The 27396-nt window shown below is 38.0% G+C and overlaps 1 protein-coding gene across 3 annotated transcripts in view; it reads right to left on the bottom strand.

Moving 5' to 3' along the window:
• ARHGEF3 (Rho guanine nucleotide exchange factor 3) overlaps window positions 1-27396 on the bottom strand; it is a 115130-nt gene that overhangs the window by 78629 nt on the left and 9105 nt on the right. For 2 of the 3 annotated variants that reach the window (XM_042880387.1, XM_042880390.1), the window contains exon 2: window positions 25478-25573. The exons of the other annotated variant lie outside the window; for it this stretch is intronic. In XM_042880387.1, the coding sequence (XP_042736321.1) occupies window positions 25478-25573 (96 nt within the window). The remainder of the gene's footprint in view (window positions 1-25477; window positions 25574-27396) is intronic. 3 annotated transcript variants of the gene reach the window in all.

Raw genomic sequence — 27396 nt, 5'->3', positions numbered from 1 at the left:
ATCTATCACTGCAGGTCCTCCAAGACTTACGGCCTGATACTTATAGGATGTATCAAAACTCTCTGCTAACTGCTTTTACATTCTAGATGTACAGCCCTCTCCTGAACAGAAGAAATCAGACTTAAGAGTTGGACTCATTTATCACATGTACTCACTGAATAGGCCGCCTTAAACCATTTCTTAAAAACTTTCACTTCCATACACATGACCAATCTGTTACTTCCTTACTTTCTATTCCATCCAAAATTCATTCAAAAATATGATCCCCATAAATGATACCAAGAAACCACTTTCAAATAAAAAGAAAGCAATAAAATTGGCTTTGTACTTGTGAGAGCCTTTAATCAGGCTGCAAATCATTATGCGGGTTGACAGAAGCCTTTCAAAATGCAGGATGGTACGTGAGTGTCAGAAAAGTTGCTCCCTTGGGTCCCAACACTGGCCCAGGAAAATTTCACTGGGATATTCAACGTCTAAGCATGGGCAGAATAGTGAAAACATCAACTCTAATTTCCTGTCAACCATTTCATATAGCCTACCTTGAAACTACAGAAGGACTCTTCATCTTACTAACAGACTGTTCTAGAAGTCTCATCCCTCCCATGGCTAGAAACCACCTCAGCTAATTGCAATCATGTGTCACGGCCAGCGTCCTGAGCCAGCACTTTTCAGTTGAACACACCCCTAAATCAAAGTCAGGTAAAGCACAACTTCTGGTTCCCAGATATACCTCAAATAATAAAGTAGAGTTCTAGCAAAACCAAGACCTCATGTGCAGCTCTCAGTTTGCTCCATCACTGTCTGAAAGTTATTTTGATCTGTCCTCCCAGCTGTCTAGCAATCAGTGAGAACTACACTGGAAAACAACTGGACAACTGCAGACTTTGTAAAATATTCTCTTTTTCTACAGCGCCCTACTTTGAAGAATATTCTGTTTACTGGAAGGATAACTCTTCACTGAATTGCAATAGTGTATAAGCTAATTAAAGAAACATTCTATTAATTGATATTTTAAACACAAAGCGACTGCAAGAATTCTATTTTCGGATAACCATTAGATTTTATGTGTTGTTAATAAGAATGCTGCATCATTAAGTGTATTGAAGGCCCTATGTTGACTCCCGTGTCTGCTAGCTTTATTCTGCTGTGCAATAAGGATAGCTTGAAATCTTACTGGACAAAGCATTTATGCTGCTGAATCTTTTGACACTGGTAATGATCTGTAAGCTATGGCTCTGTCTTTAACCAAAATGCTTCTAAAAACTGTTTTGTAGTCTCTGATGCGCAAAAGGCTGGAGAGAAAGAGCCACTGAATTAAACATGCAGTAAACACAGAGACTATAGGGACATAGGAGCCAATTTCTATAGTTCAGGAGGCCAATTATAATCAATCAAAGTCTTGTTTTCTTCCCTGAAACAAAGTATATACTAGAGAAGTTTGGATACAATAGAAACAAGATACTGCCATAAATTCTGATAAAGTATTATTATACAAGGTTAAGGATGTCCACTGGTGTTCAGTAGAGAGCACTGTTTCAAAAATAAAGATGCATTTCCATCAAGACCAAAGTAAATATTATTTGGCTTACAAAAGGTTTATGTTGTCCCATGCGCTGCCTGCATTCAGAAAAAAAAAACAAAAACTGAAATTCACATTAATCCAGCATCATCAGAAATGCTTGTCTGAAAACGGCTTGATCTTCCTTTAAATGGTTTTGCAAAAACTGATTGCTATATTTGTTTGTTTAGTAATTATATACCTAGCAATTCTGTCTTGGAACTTAAAGTAAAACTTCAATTCTTCTCTTCTCACCTGTGACCATCAGCAGTAACATTCACAGAGCAGATCAGCGCCAAAGCTGAGTATGAACCATAACTATTCCTGCCACACAAAACTCAGGACAGAACCCAGCCACATACCCCAAACGTTTGTTGATAATGGTTAGAAAAGAACTAACTCATTAAATAATGCTTCTGTCCTTAATACATGCAGGATTGGCTGTTTAGGTTCCCATGCACAGATACTACAAATAGACACAATAAAAATATCAGTTGGACAAAGGTGCTTTTACTGAAAGCTGCAGACAGAGTATGGCTCCCAGAATAATCACTGCGCGTTGTGCACAACCTGTGCTGTGCTGGAGGTTAGTAACATCGCTACAATAAGTGCTGAGAACAAAGGAATCTGAAGACTAAAAATATCCACCCAGTGTTGTAAAGTTATTGCATTACTGAAGAAGAAAAAAAAAATTAAACAGCATTACCTATTTTGAGTCTTGATGAGATAAAATGAAGGATTTATGTTAGTTTACAGTAAGCTCATGTAACTTGCATCTTCGTCTGATCCCGCAGTCTCTCTGCACACACAGCACTGACTACCACAGCTTTTAGATACAAATATCCAAGTATGTGTTTATAATACTCAGCTGCTGCCTCTGCTTGGAGATAAAAGTGCATTTCACAAATCCAAATGAATACTCAGCTAAAAAATGAAAGCTCAAAACACTTAGAGAAAAACTCTAAGTAAAAATTGTTCTCAAACTGCAAAAATAAAGGTTGTTACAACAGCTGTGAATATTTCACCAAAATGCAGTTAAATGACAAATCATTCCTCACGTTCAGAACTGCTCTTTGTACTATCGTTAGCTCAACCTACAGAAAGTACTGAACACAACACTGATTACAGAAGCATATTTATTTTAACATACTGGGGTATTATTTGTGATAATGAGCTGTAAAAGATTCCCAAGCAGTTCGCCTGATGATGCCCAAGAGTTGCAAGATTGCTCTGAACAACAGCTTTGATTCTCTCAGATATTTTAAGTTACAGTTAACACTAAACTCAAATACCTTTGGCATCAATTTTAAAAGCATAGAAAAGAAAGAAAAAAACAACATGGATTCATCTTCTTAATAAAAATATTATGTAAAATTTATTTTGTTCTCTGAAAGGAAAAAAAAAACAAATCTAATACAGCAGAACTTGACTGACTAGCATTTTAAATTCCTTTGGAGATTTTACACGATACACTCTTCTTCCTAAAGGCAACATCTCACAATGACTGGGTTTATGTTCAGTTTATCAAGGATTAATTCTGCAGACATGAGCAATTCGAGCTTCCATACAACCAACCGCCAGATAACTGGAAACAACTCTCCCCTTAGATAAGGAAGACTGGACAGTTACTATCTTCAGAGAAACAAAAATATCCACCAAGGAAAAAAGCAGATGAAGGATTTTCAGTAGCAGTGTTGACTTTCTGAATGCTGACATAATCTTCTGCTCCTACTATCATGAGCTGAGTCTCACAAGCATTAAGAAAGAAAAACAGCCTCAGTGAATTTGGGTATACACTGAAAGATGAAAGCCTGCATAACTGAAGCAGGTACCAGTGCGCTGTACCACACCTACTCTTTTTCCATGCTTACTTCAGAATACGTTTGTTTGTACAACGAATCAATGCACAGCACTGCAAAATGTCAAAGAAACTACATAACATCTCTCCATTTCTGCATTTATTTGTATTTCCTGTCAAGATTAAGATTGATATAATAAAGAAGAAGAAAAAAAAAAAAATCAAATGACTAAGTTAGATATTTTGAACTAAAAATCAGATTACTAACGATCTAATATTTCAACTTCTGAAGAAGCACATGCTTGATGTCAAGCTGCTAACATCATTCATTCATTTTTTACTGAAGGTTAATGCAATAAATTACATTTGAGATACATCACTACAGAATCATCCCTTTGACATACATGAACTCTACTCACAGCTGAAATAGAAGCAGACCCTGGCTACCAGCCAGCAGAAGGACACAGGTGTTTTGGCTGTTTGACACAGGATAGCTGCGTTAATGCCGGGGACCAGAAGGGCACCCTGTCCTGTATTTCTTTAAGTAAATATCACTGCTTCGTGAATATTGTGAAATGTAAGATTAGAAAGATTACTCACTGGCTGGCTTTGAATGAGCAGCCTAAATTACTCCTATAGTATTTCAATAATAGCTGGAAAAAGAAATTTCAATAACACATATAATAACTTTTTAGACATTACACCATCCCACTGCTGTATCACAGATACATGCTGAGCCCTTGACAAAGAGAACAACTCATTAAAAAGAAATGTTTGCTCATCTCCACCCAGCCGTGTAGATAAGATCCTCCAGTCCATGGGAAAGAAAATCTCAAGTGGTAATGCCTGAATGGCCCCCATGGTGAGAATGCCAGAAAAATCAACCCTCCGGGCACAAACTCACAACATTCGTGTTCAAGGAAATAGAAGTCTATTCCATCTTGTTTTCAAAACAGAAGAAAGTTCTCATCAGGAACCAGATGTTGCGAAATCCCCTTAATTTAGCAAGATTGGGCACTTACTGGTTAGATAGAAACAAAAATATTTGCCACGAGAAAGCAGACAAAGAATTCTCAGCGGTTTGTAAACAGCATTCTCCCTGTTAGTCTACACAGAAGCTACTAATAGCCTCAAAATGATCACCCAAGTGCTATCACACCACGTTCTTGATAACGAACAAGAATGGAAAACCCTTATTGTTTGGATTCCTACCATCTGGCTCTCTTTCTGAAGGTAAACATGAACTCCTGCAAAGCTGCGCCTCACTAACATGCAGTTAGAGTGATCAGAGGAATGAAAACAGAGGGCACTGCTACTTAAAACAACATTCGGATGCAAGGCAATCAAATACTAGACTGTAGAACCCTATTTGCTTATGCTCTCATTAGCACCTTTGTTTTCTCCACTGTAGCTTGAATTTCAACTAAAAATGACCCCCAAAAAATCAATTTCTAGCAAAAATGTCAAATCAAGTTGTTATGCTTTTAAGCCTATAGTCAACTTAGAGGTTTGTCTGTGATGAGTTCAGTGTTAAGCAAAAGGAACTCCTGTCTACCTTCTAAAGAGCACCGTGTGATGGTCTGTCTTTGCTCTTGCCTCTCACAGACATGGCATGAAGCCAGTAAGCCAAGGAAGGAAACCTGCTCTTATTAAATGCCATCAATTACTGAGAGCAACTGAAAGTTACTGGCTGCAACTTTCAGATGGCTGTTTTACTGAGAAAGTTTATTGTTTCATGAAGAAGTGTTTTAAAACAAGTGACACGAACTGCTCCAGTAATTTCGATGCAAAGACAGACCTGATTATCTCACCTTGAGACTTCAACACACATCTCACCACTGGAGATAATAAAATAACATTTCCAAGGGCATGAAACCATGCCCATGATTTAGTTTCAGTGTGCAGTAGCCACTCACCAAAACTAGTGCAATTACACCAGGTACTTCATGTTTACCTTAATTCTGTCTGTTAAATCACCTAAGTATCTGTACGTGCAAATCTCAGCACTTAGGCTTAGAAAACTTCCTTCTCCTCATATTTAACAAAATGATCTTCGCAATTCTTATTCAGCTTCCACTGAATCCTTAGATCTTTTAAACAATCAGCAGAGTCCTTTTTACTACTGAGCAGTTTGCACTGCTTGTTGCAACTCCATAAATCTTCTTTGTCACCATACATTCTTGGAGTTCCGCGTGCATTTTGTCTTAGTGAAAAGCCCTGCACAAAGCCCTAAAATGCTTTCAAGCTAAGAAGTTTATTCCAATCACAAACACTGGATTGGTTCCCCTTTTGTTCAGAATGGAAGTGAATTAAATAAAAACAAGGCAACTATTTGCACAGAGGCCAATTTACATGTACAAGGAGAACTAGATGTAATAACAACCAGCTTCAACTAATATTGCATCCTGTGATGTTAAGAAATTCCATTTAATTCAAACACTGACAAATTCACTGCTGCAAAAAACAAGTGATGTTTTTGAGGGGATTTATAAATAGACACTGAAGTCATCAAATACTGTTCTGTACCATGTGATCTTTCTGATATTTATCATCATTGCACGGCAAGGTCAGCAAACTAACAAGAGTTTGATCTTCAAGAAATATGTAAACCTATTTACATGACAAGTTACATTGGAAGTTGTAACTTTTCGGTATCAAATGTTTCTTTTAGCTTGAAATATTTGAAGCCAATGCAAATTTTACACCCAATGTTTCTAGCATTCTCCATTGTTCTGAGGATGATACTTTAGCAGCAGATTTTGTGTTTACTCTGAAATCACAGTTTTCCATTTAGAAGAGCAGGATGACTTCCTACCAATCAAGCAAAAAAGAAAGTTTCACTATTTCCATGATTTCTGAAGGGCTATTTAACCTGAGATGCAAAAGCAAAATGTTTTCAGTTGTTCGTTATTATTCACAGTTGGGTTCCTATGGGAACATTTTTTCCATCAGTGTTACTATAGAAACCCTGAAGGCAGTGGAGGAAGACCTGCTCAAACCAAGATTCCATGAAAGCTCCATTCAAAATATCAATTCAGGACAGAAAACGTTCAGTGATCTCTACTTGTACCAGCACAATGAACTTATTTTCTAGTCTGTAGTAGATAAACACAACAGCTGCAAGGCAGTAATTTCACCCCCATCACTACACCTTATAAGACCATGCACGAAATTTTGATAATCTTGTCAGAAATACATAACCATATAATTCATAATTAACATTAGTATCAGTAATTACACTGAAAGTGATTATCCTTTGTTTTGTCCAGGTCAACATTTACATATTGAAGTGCATTTTATGAGATGCAGAGATTTAGACCCATTTTTAACTTTTCATTATATGTATACACCATGTATGAATTTATCTATACCTACATCTATATGGCCAAAAGCACCTATTTTTACCATCCAAATAAATTAAATTCCTACAAAAACAGGAACTAATATATGAAATGAAAACAGTGGATCAGACAGGAAATAGGATTATGCTGCAAAGTAAATCTCTGATTTATCAATGGAGGACATTTTCTCATCCCTTTCAAGGAAAGGTTGTCTGCTCACATCTGTAAGCAAGGTGGCCTATGCCCTTCTTTTTTCATCTTATTAAAGGTAATCGATAACAAATCTCATAATTAGTACTAGGATCTAGTAGCTTTGCATCTGCAGTTTCTGACTGAAGTACAATGCCTGAGGAGCAAGGTCAAGAATTAACTATTACTTTGGGTGCATTCTCAGGATCTGTTTCAAATTAATTACTGTACATTGTTAGAGGTAGAAGGCCAAGTCAAATGACAGTTTCAGGCCTATGGCTCCAGATTATGGGTTCAAAATGCCTCATAAAATAAATGTAATGAAAGTACTTAAGGGTCAAAAGGCAGCAATGTCTGAAGGCTGTAAGCAAAGAAATCTTGAAAGAAACATCACTTCTACACATGTCCAAAGGAAAATTATTGCCAGTACTCAATGATCAATGCTCTTTTTTCATTACTTTTAAGATTATTTTTGCTGTAGGAAAAAATAAAGAGCCCAAATAATGAATTATTTCAGTATATGATTATCTAGGTCACACTGCTATAACCCGTTCTTCAAAAAAACATGAGGAAAAAAAACATCTGTGCTACTCAATTGTGTCATATGTACCAAAACATTCCTACACAAGATCCAATGAAATTAATTTCTATAAAAAATTTTGAAGTTTTTTCACAGTTATGTATGAAATCTTTATGAATAATACGGCTTACAGCAGTAACTCATATCAGAAAAAATATGCAACGAATGTGCCAGAGATTATTTGACTTCAAAGAAAATATTTTTTCAGCTATTTTTCCTTGTACATATGAACATATTATCACCATACATACTAATGCAGCATCTTTTTTTTCCATCAAAACAGTTCATGATTTGTAACAATCTCGCCACCTGAATTGTGAGGGGTTTGTTCTGCTCCCCATCCCAGCCTTCCAGGTCAGGGGTAGAATACCCCAGGGATAACTGCTCCCCTGCCCAGGGGTATTGGAACTGTATGATCTTTGAGGTTCCCACCAACTTGAGACATTCCACATTCCACAAAATTAAGGTATATTTATCTTTCCTCTCATACACTTGTTGATATCTAATATAACTGGGTTTCAAAGAGTTACATATTAATCAGGCTTAGGTAGTAGAGATACGTTGCTCTATTTCATTTTAAAAACTGAAAAGTTTTTAAATCAAAAGCCTAGCGAACAGTCTTGCAATCTGTATGTGAATACAGGAAGCGCCAGAACACGAGGACAATATACTTGCTTCCTATAGCAGCTGAAGAGTCTTAAGCCACAAGGAAAGAAATCAAACAGATGTTAATTTGATCAATGATTATGGAGAAAATAATTATTTATGGTTTCCTTTATGGTCAATGATAACAGCACTACTGCTGGCAGTCATCTGAGTGACAGGAAAATAAGGTAAGTGAATATACTGATTGCTCTGAAATTTATTTCACTGTATAATATGTTTTTGTAGCCAAACTGTTGGATTTTCTCCAACTATTTATGCTTTATCTCTTGATTAATAAGTTTCTGTGCAACAATTTTTCAAACAAAGCAAAAACAGATACAAAAAGATTAACTTCATCCCTGCCTTCAAATACAGCGGTCCTTTGCATTGAACAGTTGAGCGATGCTGCAGTATTCCTCAGCAGTGTTATCTGTCTGATATCTCTACATTCAGATCTTCCCATCTTGGCAACTTCAAACCAAAACAGAGTAGGTACAGAGTGATTTGATGAGTCAATCCAATGGATAAGTGGTGTAGCAATGACAGCCTCACAAATCTAAAGCTGTAGCATGTGCTCTTTGTGAAGAACAATGCTAAGAAACTGCTTTCTCATTCCTAAGAGGGGAAGATGGCAATGAAATCAAGTGAAGTAGCAAGCCTCACTCTATGCATAGCATATGATTTTGCAGCCTGAATTGGATCATAAAGAACAGATCCAGCTCTGAGCACACACAATGGCAGTGCGTGTCTATCACCTTTCTGCGAGCAGACACCACCTCACAGCCATGTGCGCACACCCAAAGAGACTCTGCAAGGATCAGAGCAGATGATAACTGGTTTGCTGTGGAAGCAGGCCCTGTGCTCCATCGCACACCTCTGAGCACACTGTATCTCATCACCTCTGTGAGGCCCTTGCCATGAAAAGGCTGCGGTTAGTTTAGAGCAACACACGTACCATTAGTCTCCTGCCACAAATGGCCTTGCTCTGGCAGCCTTTCTTGCAGAGACTGAGCTCATTTGTCTCATCTCTATCCATAAACAATTACAATAAAACTCGATTTTATCATTTTTATGCCTTATGTTTTTTGAATCTTCCTTTTAAATGGACAGTAGTAAAGTTGCAAGCAAGACCCAGACAGCACAGTCATGTACCATTTCCTGCGGAAACTATGCATCCTTTAAACCACACCTGTACGCCTTCCTGCAAATCTGACTTTCCTACCTTGAAAAGCACAGTAACTGGTTTCACATCTTCCAACTCCTACTCCCTCTTATTTCCTACTGAGAAAGATTAATTAAAAAGTGCAATGGTTTTTTCTGAGTTTATAAAGTCACAAGACTGTTCTCAAGAGAGAAAAGTTTTAAATTACTAGTAAGTGAAAAATATTAAGCATTAAACCTAAAACAAAGGAAATGCATTAACACTGTGTCTGATATTGATGAAGGATACATGATACAGAGTAGAGAGTTCATCTGGAAGGAACCCACAAAGATCATCGAGTGCAACTGCCTGAACACTTCAGCACCAGCCGAAAGGCAAAGCGCGGTACAAAGGGCATTACCCAAATGCCTTGTGAAGATTGCTTCAGAGTCAGTAAGCAAAGGACTTTAAGATGCTCGTTCTAAATTTGACTACTGTGAAAACAAAATGTAGAAGAGAAACATTGCACCATTTTCAAATCGTCTTTGAATGGAAACCTGATCAATCCTTTCCACTCTTACAGCAGTTTCAAAGTGTGTCAGTCACCATGCAAAGAACCAGAAATTCTAGATACTTGACTTTCAAATAGAGGTACATTAAATAAGTGAGCTTGCCTTCCCACACAAGTTAACAATGGCAGCAAAGAAAATTAACATGCTTTGTTAAAATTCTCCATTTCACAAATCTTGTAGCAAAGCAAGATAATGAGCACCTACAGTGATCACAGTTTAGCTCTGTACTACATGAACTTTGTTTATCTGATCAATTTCTACATTGCTATATCAGGCTGAGAAAAAGAGTTAGCAGCTTTCTCAGGGGAAAAACAGCTTGTCATCTTACCAGACTACTGTCCTCATCCGTTCACTTAGCAATTGCTAAATCCTATACCAACTGTTAACTGATGATGAATGAAATGTTTTCTGGGACTATCAGTACCTTGGCAGAAGATACAGCCACAGACTACACGCTGGGCAAAAAACATTTCTTGGATCACTAAAATAGCTCAAGTTGAAATGGACAACGAAGTAACACTCAAGATCTTTGATGGAGCTTGATAACACAAATTCACTTCTGTTAAATACAGACACCAGAAATTTAGAGTCCAAAGCAGGAACGTGGAAAGGGAAAATAAAACTGACTGTATCATACAGGTCCTGGTCATTAGGGGGAAAAAAAAGTACAAGAACACTTGAGGACACTGGCCTTAGAGAGGCAGGAACAGCTTCTCCAGTAGTATGAAGCTGCCACATTAACAGAGGAATTCTACAGAGCCATAGAATGGTTGAGTTGGATAGTACCTTACATCCCACCCCATTCCCAACCCCTGCCATGGGCTGGCTGCCCCGGACCCCATCTGACCTGGCCATGTGCACCTCCATGGATGGGGCACCCACAGCTCTCTGGGCAGCAGTGCCAGCACCTCACCACTCTATCAGTAAAAATTTTTCCCTGGCATCTAACCCAAATCTCCCTTTTTTAGTCTCAAACCATTCCGCTGTGTTGTATCAATACGAGAGAACTGTTCTGGTTATGACAACAAACTTACTGCACGCAGTTCTGTGAAGTGCAGTGCGCAGACTTCTCTTGTTGTAAATAAGCTATTTGGGAGCTGTAAAACAGAAATAAGATGTAATAGCAGTGCTCTACTCTTTATCCTCAGGTTGTCAGGAGAAAATTATGTGTAGCACAGACACAGACCAGGACACAGCAAGTCAAAGAGCCCAGCCTTACATACACAGCTTACATGCACACTATGAGCAAAACTGCACAGAAACAACCTTCAAAGTGGAAATGAAGAATATCTTGATGCAGATATCTAAAAAGTACCATGAAATCAAGTACTGCAATACTATTAAGTTCTCCAAACCAATGGACAAACATCAGTACATGAAAAAACTTTGGCTAAGCCTGAAATGAAACTAAGATATGATTCACTCATGGTCCCCACAGACAAAGCAACCGACATCCATTCACGTGCTGTTGGTTCATGCAGCCCCCTGCTGTGCAAAACAGAAAATTGTAACACAGTCACCTTTCTGTCACTGTGCTCTATGAGCTGCTCACAAATGATCTTCATCGATAAATGAAATCCTCATTTGTAAATCCCATATAACAAAAATCAATTCAAATTTCCTGGCAACTTACCTATTCCAGTAAACTGGAAACAGAAAGACCCTGAATGGACAGGTACTAAGGAGCCCATCTATTGTAATTCATGAAAGAACCTTCCTTCCAAGTGCCCTTCTCCTGGAGTTTAGTCATAAGGAATTGGGTTTCTTACTTTAAAACCAAATTGCAAATGATGAACACACACTTGCTTAAAAGATCTGCTTAATATAACGAAATACAAATCAGCATGAGAAAAAGTTTGAGATTTATTTCAAATCTGACTTGAAATGAAATGCAGGAAAATCAATTAATTATTCTGTTACAGAATCCATGATCAGAAAAACACTGGCTTGTGCCAGGTGAGCTGCAGATTAAACAAAAAACAAAACAAAACAGTAAGGAGGGAAAATGTTTACATCACAAAACATAAAGACCATGATAAATAAATACCCTTTTATCTCTGGATTCGCCACATAATGACCAACAACTGTTGGATACCTTCATCTCCCACAGGAATTGATCAGGAAGATGATATTACACAGGCTCCACAGCTGGTTCAGTACGGGACTGCTCCAGAAATAATGCCTGCTATTTTATGAGGAGAGGGAAATAGTTCTATGTAGGCTCAATTCTGCCTAACAGATCTTTCAAATTCTGTTGTATAATATATACAAATATAATAATACAATACAAGGTTTCAGATGTGAATGTATCTAATGGAACTGCAGAGAAAAAAAGGATTCCTATTTTTAAAAAATGGGGTGCAGTTTATGTTAAATCATCTGGTCACACACAACTTGTACCTCAATGCGTGAAACACAAAACTATGACACAGTTTTCAAAATAGAGCCATCTTTATCTTACTGTCCAGTGAGGAAGACAGAAAGAAAAAACTGAGAGCACCCACTTGATAATGTAATTTCCCAGGGTAAATGAGAGCCTTAGTGAAACAAAATTTCCTCCACAAAAAAAGTACAGCAGTAACTGAATCTCCTTTTTTAAACATAGCTTCAGAAGCCATGTTTTAAATTGTTACCTATCATCAGCACTCCAGAATTTGAAAGCCTACATCCATACATGGCTGTGTGCACACATTTACAGATACACATCTAAAAAGTACTAGTGAGCATTCTGAAACATTTGAACAGCAGGCATTCAATAACTCTCAACATTCTTATTTTATTCATGCATTACATTTAAGCCTACGTTCATAACTGTATTAATGTGAACTATCACGGTTAGTCCGTGCCTTCTTTTCCACATCAGAAGAAACAAATCTACAGATTTAGCTGGGGCTCTCCTTGTGTAGTTTTAGGGCAATACAGTGACTCTTTACAACAGAAAAGCCGTGTTTTGAATATAAGAGATTTGCAGATGACCAAAAGTATCCAGCTTGAAAGTGATGTACTCAAATAATCCTCTTACAACACTTATCTCTAGAAATGTTCAGGATCCATAGGAAAATCCAGCCCACTTAACCAACTCATATTCTCCAGTCTTCACTCATCCCACAAAAAGGAAAGACTAAGTTAAAATAACTCTTGTTTCTGGTCTTTTGTGTCCTAATACTGCAGGGTTTAGCTGTTACCATAGAGGCACGGTATGTTTTAGGTGAAGACTTTATCACCAGCTCCCTCTACAGTCAGAAAGCAAACTAACAACGTATAATGACAAAAAAAAAGTTGCCCTATTAGTGCAAGTTTTTATCAGATGCTCTACCATATTCCATGTTGAACAAGTACGTGAACTAATAGAGACGGCTTATATGAGCAATGAGTGGAGTCTCGGACCAAAGGAAATCATAAGAAGGACAAGAAGCTCTAAGAGAGAAGCAAAGTGACAGAAAACAGATGGTTAGCAGTAGTGGATCACTGGGATTTTCTTTCTACATTTTAAAACACATCACAGATACTGACACTCTCTGTAGCAAGCGCATTGCACACCCACTCAGAGCCCAGCTGCTTCAAAACAGTTAAAAGAAATTCATACCATTCTACATTTGATATGTAGAAACTCAGTAAAATACCAACTTTTGCCTTTACAGATAATTTCTTTACCCTCCATTAAAGAAATGACAGAAAATCCCCATGGTCAAAAGGGCAATATTGGTATAACTTGTAGGATACACAATCGCTACAAAAGCCAGGAAAACATCACCCAATTATCAGAGAAATGGTGTGTTTTGAAACACACTGGCACACCTAGCTGAAGACACTGCCAACTGCTCACAGTGAGTAAAGGTCCACAGAGGGCTAATTATTCCTTAAGTATTAATGGCAGTTAATTGAGATGGGGCAGATTAGCAGAAGAGAGAAAAGAAGCAAAGAACCAACAACTTCATACATGTCTGATGAGGTCTTCCGTGAGTACCACCATTGCCATCTGTTTCATATCGCATCCTGCAACCCCTCAACAGAGCCAGGAAAGCATTGCCTCGTTCCTCCATTAGCTCAGACGTAATATAACAAACAGCACTGACAGACTGCATCCACCTGAGTGACATCTTTTAAAATCGAGCATTTTTCCTACACCATACATAGCATGTGCATCAGATTTGGTGACATGCTGAAGCACACAGTGGAGGGTTCAAGGGACGGTCTTGTGGAACACTGATAACGAAAAACCCACCATCTCAGTTATCTATTCTGCTACAGCATGTAATTCTTTCTATATATATTTAAACATTTTTAGCTTATGGTACAAGTATCACACCATCACTGTAATTTAGCCATAATTACATGCATTAAGACAACCCAAAAATATTACAAATATCATCGCTGTGAATTTGCTATTAAAACAAGTTATTTTTAACATCAATGAAATGTAATGAAGGAGAGGGGAAAAAGTCTTTTTTTCTCTACTTTACCAACCATGTCTCACATACTGCAAAGGTAAATTCTTATTATTTCTGCAATTTTTGTAGTTTCTCAGATGGTATTAGAGAAGGAAAAGAAAATGTAGCAAGTGGATCTGAGTGGCATGAGCTTTGATAGCTGCAAAAGAAAAATCAAGGCTGATGACAAATTCCACCTTCGGTATAAGCTATGCTGATTAATTTATGTTCGCACGACTGCACTGAAGGTGTTCTCATCTGCCACAACCACAACTTCAGATTGCAAGTGACCAAAACATTGTTCAGGGATGCTGAGGCCTCCTTCCACAATGTTTATCAATGTTTATTTACACTGGTGATCCACGTCTCATCACCATGCTTGGTGTTATTTATCACCTGTCAGCGCACATTTTTCTCATCGACAGAGGAAAAAAGAAAAACTCATAACATGCCAAAATGGGACACCCAGGTCCTTTACTTAAAACCATACAGACCCAGCTTCTCAGTTAAGGGGTTACTATACCAACCAAAAGAGTGACTAATACTGAAAGCCCAAAGTGACTCTCATATCTCATATTAAACACTTTTTTTCCTAGATTTTACTGATATGCCCCATCTGTAAGGCATGAAGAAGAAACCGGTGGGCTGATCATTCTTTTTAATTCTTCCTTAAATCTAAGTAATCAAAATTACAGTTTTGCAACATTCTTCAGCTCTAAAAACCAGCCATATTTTCAGTCTCCTGATTTGTGAACATTCCATTTACTTGTATGTCAGAGTATAAAAACTATGCCATTAGTCCACTCACTAATATGCATTTATAAACAAAATACCACAGAGGGCAGCCCAAAGATGGCATTACCTTTTACTTGACATTGAATTGGAACCAGCACAGGATTTCAGAAATGTTTGTTCTAACACTCCCAAAGCTAGGAGCAATACAAAGAATGACACAGTAATAAAAATATAACACAATCATAATTGAGCATGTAGCAAATGTTTCAAGAGATGCAATAGTAGACACAATTTAAAACATGACCTAGAAACAGAAGAACCATGCATACGTAATGCAAATGGTAGTTTTCTTCAGGAATCTGGTTGATCATCGTTCACCAAAAAAGAACAAAGCCTCTGCAAAGAAAAAAACCACTAAGTACTACCTACAAACAACAGCCTAGCTATATCTCAGTGAAACTGCAGCTCTGCTTATGTCTTTTTTCTAGTCTTAGAATAAATCTGGGGAGTTAGACACGGGACACAATAGCACAAACCACAATCTGATGAGCTCCCAGCACAGAGAGCTACTTGTCTGGTAGAGAAAACAGCCTTTCTCATCACTTGCAGATCAAGCCTGCCATCTTGTGGGATTCACATTCTGGCCAGCAAACAAGCTTAACCTTCCTGAAGACTGCAGTCAAGATTTTTTTAATCTCATCCATGATGAGGAAATAAAATCCATAGTAAATTTTTTTGTTGTGCTGTTGTTTGTTAAGACATGATGCCTGAGCATATGTTTAAATTCGCATTTGCCTCTGGGAAATATTTTCTTCCATTACAAAGCCCATTTCATGTCTGCATGAGACTTCAGTCAGCAGCTGGCAACTACTGTTCCTGTAACCATTTCAACATTTGTCATCTCTCACCATTTCTGCATGTGCTATAGAAGCTGATATGACTCACACCCTCAGTGCTCTCTTGGATAAAGATCCAATTCCTTCAAGTGATTGGCTCTCAAGCAGCAAGTCCCAGTGCAAATCATCCCTTCATAACAATTTCCAATTCTACTGCTCCCTTTTTGAGAAGAAAAACATATTAAATAAACCAGAGAAGTTCAGTTAGAAAGCAGTAATCTAAAAAAATTACTAAAACCAATAAAATGTGCTGGAAAATATTGGTCTGCTTTATTAAAATAGTCTGGCATCATTGTCAGATTACGTTAAATATCCTGAATACTCTTAGATTTTCCAAAAAGAGTATTCCCTGTCTATGCAATGAGATATTACTAGATATCAGCTAATTCAGGGCCTCTCAAAATAAGATCAGATAAGATTTAACTACCTACAGTGTTAATCTGCAATTTGTGAGACTTCCTTTTTGAAAACACTGTAACACTGTATTCTCGGAACGTGTATGTGCCTCTTGTAATCACTACCATCTGCCGCTGAACTGCACTTTGACTGGAGCCATTTTAATTCAGTTCTTCAGGATGACTCATTTTTACTGACAGAACAAAGATACAGGAGAAACAGTGAAAGTTGTTAAACTTGTTTCTGTTCCTTGCTCTAATTCCATAGGCATAATTCTTCCTCCATCAGTTAGCAGCTGGCAAAAGCTGCAGCAGAATTATGATTTATGTCGTTAAACCTTACTTCCCACAAAAGTTACAAGTCAGCTGGAGTACTTGACTTTCTTTCAGCTACAGTACACAATAATTCCGATTTTCATTAAAGATGATGTGAAAGAAACCATATGCACTCAGGTGAGTACCTAACACGCAGAATTTGCACACTACTTCATTGTGAAAATGCAGACTTTCAGCTGCTCACCAGCGTCTTCCTATCTTCTATTTACACTGCAAGTCCCAGACACGTCAGTTCAAGGGCCTTCTGAATCTCAGTTGAATCTGTTATTTCTATTTGGTTTGAAAACAGATGATTTTCTTAAGAAGTACTGTGCTTCAAACATGGTTTCCACACTAGCTCAGAGTAACCGCTTCTGCTTTATCAAAGAGCTTCCAAATTTTAAAGCTCAGACGAAACAATAATCAACAAAAATTAACATAACCTATATGTTCCTGGAGCGATCTGATACCTAGCCTCTGGGCAGAGCTTCACTGTAGAACCATTTCTCCTGATTAAATAAAATCACCTTAAAAGCTAGCTACATAATTGTAAACCTGGTGGTCCTAAATAAATCAGTGACTAAAAATAGGCTTAGCTCAGCAACAGCTGTTAAGAACCTAGAGTTACAGAAGTGAGAAAAAGTGCTTGGCAACTGATATTGCAGCTCAGCCTTGGGAGGTGAAACCACTGTGCATGGACGGAATGGACAGCATTGCAACGGAGATACTAAACAAAAATCTACCTTCCTACCCTCCTCCCACGGCACACACTTTTCTGTTTTAAATGCTAACCTGTATTTCTGGTCTTTAGCCACTGAGTATGTCCTTTATTTTCTCCGTGCTTTCATATTTCTATTTCCATCATCTCTGACATAAAATAAGGCCATGCTCCCTAAGAAAACACAGTGTTTGAGGTAGGACAACCAACTTCTTGGCGTTCAGCACTCTGGTCTTCTTCTCAGCAGAAGAGCTTTAAAGTTTCACTCTTCTTAAAAATTCACTCAGGTTAGTTTTGCAGCGAATTAGTCTTAGTGAAGTAAACAGAACTAAACAGCATTCACACTATTAAACAAAGTATGCATTCTCACTTTATCAATTTCATCTTTCTGTGACATGTTGTGTACAATACTTAAGAACTGACAACAACAATTCAATTCTAAGAAGAAAAATGTCTTTGAAGTAGGCATACACCATTCCTGTGCTGGCTTCAAAAGTCCTTATAGATTCATATTGCTTCATCCATTGAATTCAAATTTGTATAACAAACCCATACTGAACCACTACACAAGCCCACTTCTTTCTTTTCATCACATAGCTACATGCTGCATGTATATCTTTGAAGCCAGAAATCTTTTTCTACTCTTTCAAAATAGTAATGCTTAACCTAAAGAGCTCTTACAAAACCTAGGAAAAAAGCATACCAGGATATAGGCATGAAGCAGCACTGAAAATAAAGATCAAAAGGAGGGTTTTATCCACTGAGCTCACGTGTTTGGTTTTTTTTTCATTATGATTAATTACAGAAGTATGAAATCCAGTCAATTTCTTTGAGGTTTCTCTTTCCATAAAAGTTTTCTATCTTAGCAGAAAATCTGCAGCTTTGGCAAGAAGCCCTAGAAAAGTGACCAAACCCTGCAGCTCCCACTTCCTTGATCACTATATGCCCTGCTCCTTACTGTAGATTTTCACCCTATGCTAAACAGCTACTTGTAGGGCTGTGCTACACAAAAATTGGCTTTCCCAAAAGGACATTCACTTTAATCAAAATTGTTTCCATTTAATTCACAGAACAGCTCTATACACTATTGGCTCAACAAAGGTGATGGCAAATAATGGCATTAAGTATTTTTTCCACAGTACACCATATCCCTTGCCTAGAGAAACAGCCAAGCACCAAGCAACCAAAAAAACAAGAAGAGCATTACTGTCTTCCACAGTCATTTCTAACAGTAAGAAATATTATTTTTCTTTGCTGACAAAATTTTGCATTTATTTTCACTCCCATGAGCTTTTCCAGGTAACTACCACTAAGTTAAAAAATCATTACTAATTGCTCAGAACAAAAATCCAGAATTACAAAAAGCATAAGGAACTGGATCCCATTAGAATAATTTTTAAATGGTTTGGATTGTCAAGATGGAGAATTAGAATTTGGACAAAAATGACTATTTTTTTCCTAGTGATGGGCTATCTGGCAGGCCCAAGCGATTGCTTCACAAATTCATCCCAATAGTCAACATGAAAAGGGTCATATTTTCATATATAGATCCCACATTCTGGATGATCATACTAGTTTAAAATAACATGACTCGAGGGAATAAGTAACAAGTAAATTCTTGGACAACCTTCACTCTTGAGGAATTCGTAGCCTTGGATGACTTACTCAAAATCATAGACAGAAGGCCGTTGCTGGTTTTGATTTGTTTTGTTTTCCTTTTTACAAAGAAAACACAGGAGAACTGAGTAAGAACTCAAACCACTGAGAAAGGAAATGGAAAACACCCAAAATACTTCTCTTTCTAGAATACAGAACAGAACACAACATTTTCCTGCCTACTTGTTTCTGGCAAATGCTGATGGCCTTATTATCAAATGCAACAGCACACAGTTGACTAAAGGAGCAAATTACATAAATGAGATTTGATTGGGAACAAGGCATAGATCCCCGGCTGCATTCAGCACTCCTCCATTGAGAGTTGGTCTAATATTAAGAACTGTAGAAGCCAGGTGAGTAAGAAAAACCAGGCAGCTCATAAATCCCTGAGCCTCTGGACTTCCATGATGTACTTCCCTCTTTCTGGCCTTGAAAACACAACCACAGTGAATGGATAGAATTTTAGTATCCCAAAGACAGCGCCATGAAAAATGATCATTTTCCCTCTCCGTGTCCTTTTCTCTCTTTCCTTAAATAGCAGTACAATGTCTTGTAACAGAATCTAACCCTCAGGCAGACAGTGCTGTGCTAAAAGGACTGCTCTGTCCAAAACTGTGACTTCGGCATGAGTACATGGCCACATGTAGGGCAGACAGCTGGCCATACCTCCCTGCAGGGCTGCACAGCCACTGAGTGACACAAAGCAGTGACACGCACCACATCAGCTGCTGCTAGAGAAGGGTGCCGTGCACACTGCTTAAGACAGTAGGATTTTCTCTTTCAACGGATGCAGTTATGGAGCTGATTTTACCATCAGTCTTTGTAATACCCAAGTTCAGTGCATTGGTTTTTTTCCTTCTTAGCATACAGACTAGACTTTTAGTAGCTGTTTGCCCAAAAGTCACCAAAACTAGTAGTTGCAAACTGTCAAGAATTTCTCAACAGTTAACTTACAAGAAAGCAAACTATACTTCTATACAAGTTTAAAGACAACATATGACTGTAATTCAAACCCCTGATGAAACACACATAAAGGACAGAGATTCCAAGTTCTAACATAAAATGAAATATTTAGCACTTATCTGCACACTAACAGTAGACTAGCACCAGTATCTCAGTATCCAGAAGGAAATATGAAACACAGAATCACAGAATCATAGAACGGCTTGGGCTGGAAGGGATCTCAAGAATCATCAAGCTCCAACCCACCTGCTGTGGGCACCAACCTCCACATTTAATACTAGACCAGGCTGCCCAGGGCTCCTTCCAATCTGTCCTTGAACATCTCCAGGGATGGGGCATCCACAACCATAGAGTTATAGGAACATAGGCATTACAGAAGAAAATCAACAGCAACAAAACAAAAAGCAACCAAAAGTCCAACAACTCAGTTAAAGTCAAGTCATCAATATACAGACTGTCAGAATGAACCAGAGGCCAAACGTGACAATAGCTTAGTTAGGTTAGCTAGCTTAGTAAGGTTGAAAGTCATAGATTCATTTACTCAAAGATTCATGAAAAAGGTCATTTTCAGAGAGATTTGCTCTAGAATTGATGATAACTGTCAGAGAAAAAGGCACAGTGCCTACTCAGTAAGCAACTGGGTAACTGAAGACAGACTGAGAAAAACAAGGCACCTCAAACTCTCCCCCTCTGGGAGAGATCCAGAAACACACGTTTCAGTTATTAATTTTAAACAACTGAAATACTTTCTGACTTATTCCTATGTAAATAGATACAGAATTGACTACCAAGATTCCTTGCAGACTAGAGGAAGCACATTATAAATCCACACACGATAACAAAAACTGGGTATCTTCCAATTCCCCTGCACATTTGTTTTGAAAACAACATGCCAGCCAGCTAGCTTCGTACTAAGCAACATTAATTGACACAGTTCCCACTTGCTCTCTTATCTTTAGCTCCTTTCTTGCAATTTGCAAAATGAAGAATCAGAGAATCTGCCAAATCAGTAGTTTCTAAAATTTCAAGGCTCTTGCATCTTTATTTGTATAAACGTTGCTCCATTGTAGCTCACATAACAAATTGTCGTAACATAAATAGTATCAGCTGGATTTCTCAGTATTTTTGCTTACCAAGAACAGCTGAATTTGGTCTATGCATGACCTCTGCTGTGGTGCCCTCCAGTTATCAGACATTTACAGCAGTCACACTATTCCTGCTAATAGCATTTTTTTTGCTGCTGTAATCTTGATTACATTCATTAGGGGGGAAGAAAACCACAGAAGCAAATGAAGCATTGCAAGCTTGAGTGTCCAATGAACCTTTATCTTGCAGGGGTACCACACAAAGTACATACAAAACACTGATGAAATGCAGTTGCTGAATTTATAAAGGACTATGCAACATAAAGGAGAAGACAGATCACTGTGAAAATAACCATGATGGTTTTAGGTGTTATTATCACTTACTCTTATGCAATTTTAACCTGCAACAATGCATCAGCCTTGAAGACAGAATAAGAAAAACAAGGCACCTCAAGCTCTCCCCCTCTGGGAGAGATCCAGAAACACACGTTTCAGTTATTAATTTTAGACAGCTGAAATACTTTCTGACTTTCTGACTCTCGGCCCTGATAGCTCAAACTGCTACTAAAGGCTGCTCTGCTGCTCAATGACTTTGAAACAAACGAGGTAACTTTTCCATTGCTTGCTCTCTTATGCACTTGGCAGTGATAACTGCAGAGAAATATAACACTTATGCTAATCAAATATAACAAATGTCCTTCTGCAATTTGAATGCTTATTTCTATTCAAGCCTAATGCAAAATTCTGAAGAAACAGAAATATAACTTAGATTTTCCTTCTAAAAGCAGGCAACTGAACTGTTGAGGAGTTCAAAAATTTATATCAATCATTGAGGGGAAAAGAGAAATTCAGGTTCTTGGTACTTCAAGAGATTTCCCTTCCACCCTGTATCAGCCTTCAGCAAAATGTTGATCAGCCGCCAGGTACAGGAGGCATTTTCAGAAGCTAGTTTTGTAGTTCAGATTCATGCCAACAAATTGCATCTAACCAGTGTAAATCCAAGAGATTTACATCTACTACACAAAGTTTAAAAGCAAGAACCTGTAAGCTCTAAGTGGGAGCTATTTTCTCATACGTTTCTGTAAATATTCCCACCTCAAAAAAAACCAAACCCAACAGCTGCAAAAAGAAATGATGATCAGCCCTGGAAGATTGCTACTTGAAGGAAAGAGGTTACACTCAGCATACACTCCCACTGGCAATATCTTTTATTTGGCACTAGAGAGAAAGAAGGAGGAATAAAGAGAATTTTCAGCCGAGACACCAACAGAAGCAAGAACACAGAATGGACTGGAAAGTGGGCAGTGCTCTCATTGCCTCACAGCATTATGGGCAGCATGGCTATGGTGGGCAAGGAGAACATCTCCAATGGCCACAGCAACTCTTCTTTGCCAGAAGGAAAACCGGAACGTTTGTCTCTTTCACCTTCCTCTCTCCCTCCCCACAGTGATGAACTATTTAACATATATTTTTAACTCAGTAGGAGTTCAGTTTAATCCATAAAGATTATTCTTACTGACAGATGAATATTTTTAGTTAGAACATGCAAATTTACAAGCAGATACTTCTTGAATTCAAGCATCCCACAGTAACTGACTTTCTTACAAATTTGGTTGTTTATTTTTCAGAAACTTTCCTATCACTTATCAGATTATATTCTTTTCTGACATTAGCTCTAAGGAAAGAAAGCAGATAAGGTTTCAGATGTAATCTTTATAGTCAGTAAAGTACTCACACCAAAGAATTCTCAACATCCACTATTATTCTTTGTGAGACTGAAGTTGAGTGGTTCCTTCTCGCACTCCTTCCCAAGAACTAACAATTCTATCTAGCTAGTACCAACTATGCTTCATCTTCTATTGTTTTACTATCCTCTATAACTGGGGAGAAAAACATCTCATAAACTGTTATTTCCATGTTATAATTTATCCTCTAATCTATCTTCAGCATAAAAATGTCATGCTGAAAGAATTTACGGTAGCTTTATTTAAAGCAGGATACCATCCAGTAGGTAACTTGGGAGAATAAAATGCTCACTATCAGTCATTAAAACATCACCTTTGATTTATAAACAAAGCAAAAATATATGAGAGATCCCAACCTTAGGGAATGGAACAAAATAAAAACAATTTACACCTACCACCTGAACCAATGCACCCTGCTTTTAGTGAGCAAAGTACGTAATAAAATCCACACAACTTACATATATTTGGTTACAGCACTTAAGAAAACTTCACGGTATACCAAGTTTTACTGATAGCTTCACCACAAATTTGTTGCATAGTGTTTGTGTCCTGGAGATTAAGAGTATCTGCCTATTGGGCACATTCAAAAATAAAATAGCGTTAAGTTTTTCACAGTTTAGTGATAATTTATATGACAAAAAAAGACCTTTGTCTTCTGGCTGTGAGTGAAAATCAGTCAGCCAGTTCCTTCCTCTTTCCTTTGTTTCTAAGGCTCCTGAATATAAGGTCTTATGCAAGATCAAAGCCCATTACATGCATCATAAGTCAGGTTTAAACACTAGAAGAAGCCTTTCCTGGGGCTTTTGCACTGCAAAGACATTTGACTTGACTGAATAATATAGACCATTTGAGGAATCAGAAAATAAAAAATAATAAATGCATGATGCAGTAATGATGCAAAACTTCTCAGCATTAGGCTGGTGAGAATAGCATTTACCCAGCTCTAATAGTAAAAAAATCCCCACAAGTAAAAAAAAATTAGACATGTAAGATTTTTCAAAACTTCAAATGTGTTCCATGCAGCCATAGGTGAAATTTTCACCATTATGCTTACTGCAAACAGTGAATGGCTCAGCCACCGAGTACAGAACTCAGGGCAGTGACATCCTGTGTTCCCTTACAGCCGGCACGCATCAGGCTGCTATTCAGCTTCCCAAGTCAGAAGCCTAACTAAACAAAATCCACAGATTGCAAACATGATATTTTAACTAATAGGATTTTTCTTTACACGATGAGAAAGTACAAGTAGCATTGCTGGCTCATCTGTAGGTTGAAAAGTCTTTTTGAAATATATGAACGACGCCTAAAGTTGGCTTTAATATTCTAAGCTCTTTGGAAATCACCAAAGGCCCCACAGTTTACACCAGGTGATAACGTGGCTCTTTATACCACTCACATAACCTAACAGACACACAAATTCTGCTATTTTGCAACTCTTTCTTTATGGTCAATTAAACATGTAACGAATCATGCCATTCAATTACTTGAGATGCTCTAATATTTGGTAACATAAATTGTACCCTCCTGCTATTTTAGTCAACATCACTAAGAACTGCCATGAAGCATTACAAGGAAATGCCGTGACGAAAATGAAATCCTATTGCTCAATACCACAAGTAGAATAGAAAACAATATGAGATAAAGGACAGTACGTATCGAATCTCCACCCCCCAGCGCAGCACAGGGAAAACCTCTCACATTTTCCATATCCTTCTCCTTCACCTGAAGATTTTTTCTGACCCTGAGGATGTTCCAGGAATGGTGATAGAAGTGGGAAAAGTTCTAAAAACGCAATTACTTCCCAAGTGCTATGAGTGTGTGCTACCTGAGTACCACATCAAACAAACAAACAAACAAACAAGATTCTGCATTATTTCTTGAAAGGCATCCAGCATGATGCACAACATTAATTTGCTAGCATCTCTTTGCTTCATTAACAGAAAGAGCTTTTAATGAATATTTCTCAGACTAGAAAAATATATGGGCACCACGTTTTTTTTGTGGTATGAGTTTGCTGTCTATGTGGTAAATAAGCAGTGTAACAAAATCTTAGCTCAGCCCAACAACAGCAAGTAAAATCAGCAGGCTCCCAATAAAGGGTTCCCAGTAACACAGCCAAAATAGCCTCAGTGCCCTCCCAGCACAGCTCTGTGCATGACAACACCAAACAAGGTGCTAAAAATTGCAGTCAGTGGCAGCTTTCACAAAGAAATTGTCCTGAAGTGTAAGAGCTTATCACATCTACCACTGAACTTCATTGTTGTTCCTTCGCTATGAATATTTTTGATCAACAGTAGAAACTATTGACGTTTTAATGTCTCCTGGGTCACAATCTCAGGAAACCACAAGCCTGTTTTCTAAACTGTACAGCACTATGGGGGCTACTACTAATAGCAGAGCACAAGCATAGCAACAGCACTGGGAGATTAAGACATTTGCCATATGTGAAAGATTCCACGAGCACAACTGGTGCCCTGTTGAAGTGAACAGGAGTTTTTCTGCTGCCCATCCCCCTGACAGTCCCATAGTCATCCGCTAAGAATTCAGAAACAGTAAGAGTTTCTTCCCTCTTTTTCCTTCTATTGTTAAATAATGCAAAATAATTAATGTAAACATTTATAACACAAACAATTCTTTAACTTATTTTTTAAAACAGAGTCCCTCCAAATTACCACCCACTAACCTCTCAGAAAATGAGAAGTAAAGCTTCCTTACCAAACTTTTTCTTCTTCCATTCCTCCTCTGGCACACTGGTTTATTAAGGCAGGACTACTCATGGTAAGCGCAGAGCTTTCAGAATTCATTTTTTTTCTACAAAGGTACAACAAAAACAACCACTATTAAAACCTGAATGTAAGTGAATGTAATCTAAATGTAACCTAAATGAAGATAGTGCATTTACTGATTCACTAGAAAACCCCAACCTTAGTACAAACACTTTTAAGACCAAATACACTGCATTTTACTCACTTAAGTAAATCTCCTAAATCAAGGGGATTAATTGGATGAATACACTGAGAAGGATTTGGCAGTTTTGTGAACTTGCTAGTTATGCCAAACTCAACACTGATTGTCTTTTGTTTACTTTTCTGAACGGAGGCCAGCAGAGTTGATGTCAGCAAGCCCCTATCCAGGGCCATGCATAATGTCAGTTATGTTAATTGAGAGCAGCAGTCAGAGCTGGTGTTGTTGTAGAAGGATCCACACAACACTGGGGAGAAAAAATGGATTGTGGATATTTAAAGATCCTTTGAGCATATTCTAACAACTTAAGATCCTTATTTCAGTAGCTTAAGATCATACCTCAGCTGATTTGCAGAAAATTACAATTCACTCACGGTTGAAGTGGCAAAAACAGCACAGATATTCAAATGCTGGCAACAGCAATTCCCAATCTACAGTGCTTCTAAGAGGTCTGTATGGCCAAACACGCTCTGATGAAATGACTCATGTGATAAGAGCCAAACAATCTCTGGATGAACCAGATTAATTTCACGCTGAGACACTGCTATGTTTTGGTAACGAGATCCATAACCTTAACAGAAATTCTTACACCTATCTGCGTGGGGTTTTTTTTGCTTTTAAAATAAAGGAAAAAACAGCCTTCTTGAATTTGAGACTCCGAATTTGACTTCACACCTCATCTCCATTATGATTTAAAAAAAAAAAAACTTCACAAATTAACAGAGAGCAAGTTAAACTGTATATATTAATTAATCTACTAGATTAGCACAGCATGTTTTGTGGGTAAGATAGTAGAACCACTGCAAGGTATAAAGAAACATTAGAAAGCTGTTTCAAGCTGCATGGAAACAGGGTCCACAGCCACAGCCAGCAAGGGATGACTACAGCACATGGCCCATCATGGGCACACAGGTTAGGCCAATCTTACAAAACACACACTTGGAAAAGAACTCCAGCCTTTGTTTCAGAATTCTGTCCGAGTAGGGGCATATAAGAGCCCCAGCAAGCACATGGCTGGAAAGAAGTCCCCCAGATCAGCAACCTCAATTCAGCCCTGACTGAAATATTAAATTCCATGCCTCTTTAGTCCTCAGTAATGCAGGAAGAAGGCAGTTGTTCTTATAGATAATCTGAAGGAACAATGCAGGAGTCCAGACTTAAGCATCTTCTGCAAAGCTCCTCTCTTTTAGGGAGCAATTTCATGCCAGTTATGCAGTAAGCGCATCATCTGCTCTTGTGGTCACCCAAGCTATTAAGACCCAAGGTTCAGAGGAAGATTAAAAGTAGTCCATTCATTTGCAAACTTGGAAGGTGAAAGAACTGTTTCAAAACCACAAGGTTGCCATTCCAGAAAAATAATAAACAAAACTCCCTGTACTGTCACTGGTGAGCTAGCAGCGTACCAGAAGTACAAGTGTTTAATCTATGACTAAGAAAGTATTTTCATCACTCCCTTCTCCACCCTTGAAAGCGAACACTCCACGCACAGCTCAGCATTGAGACTTTAGTGTTGAAACAGGAATAACAGCAGAGGACAGAAAAAATGATACAAGTTACTATGACTCCAACTACTCTCAGAACAACTGATAATAAAGGTTGACACACATCAAAGAGAAAACGATACACAGAATAAACCCAGTTTGCTCCCTCACTTTCCACAAGGAAAATAA

Source organism: Lagopus leucura, unplaced genomic scaffold (genome assembly GCF_019238085.1).
Source record: "Lagopus leucura isolate 7727_CA_CO unplaced genomic scaffold, USGS_WTPT01 Super-Scaffold_100026, whole genome shotgun sequence".
NCBI classification, from domain to species: Eukaryota; Metazoa; Chordata; class Aves; order Galliformes; family Phasianidae; genus Lagopus; species Lagopus leucura.
Note: the sequence above shows the minus strand (reverse complement) of the source record. Positions and strands in the feature narration are given on the sequence as shown.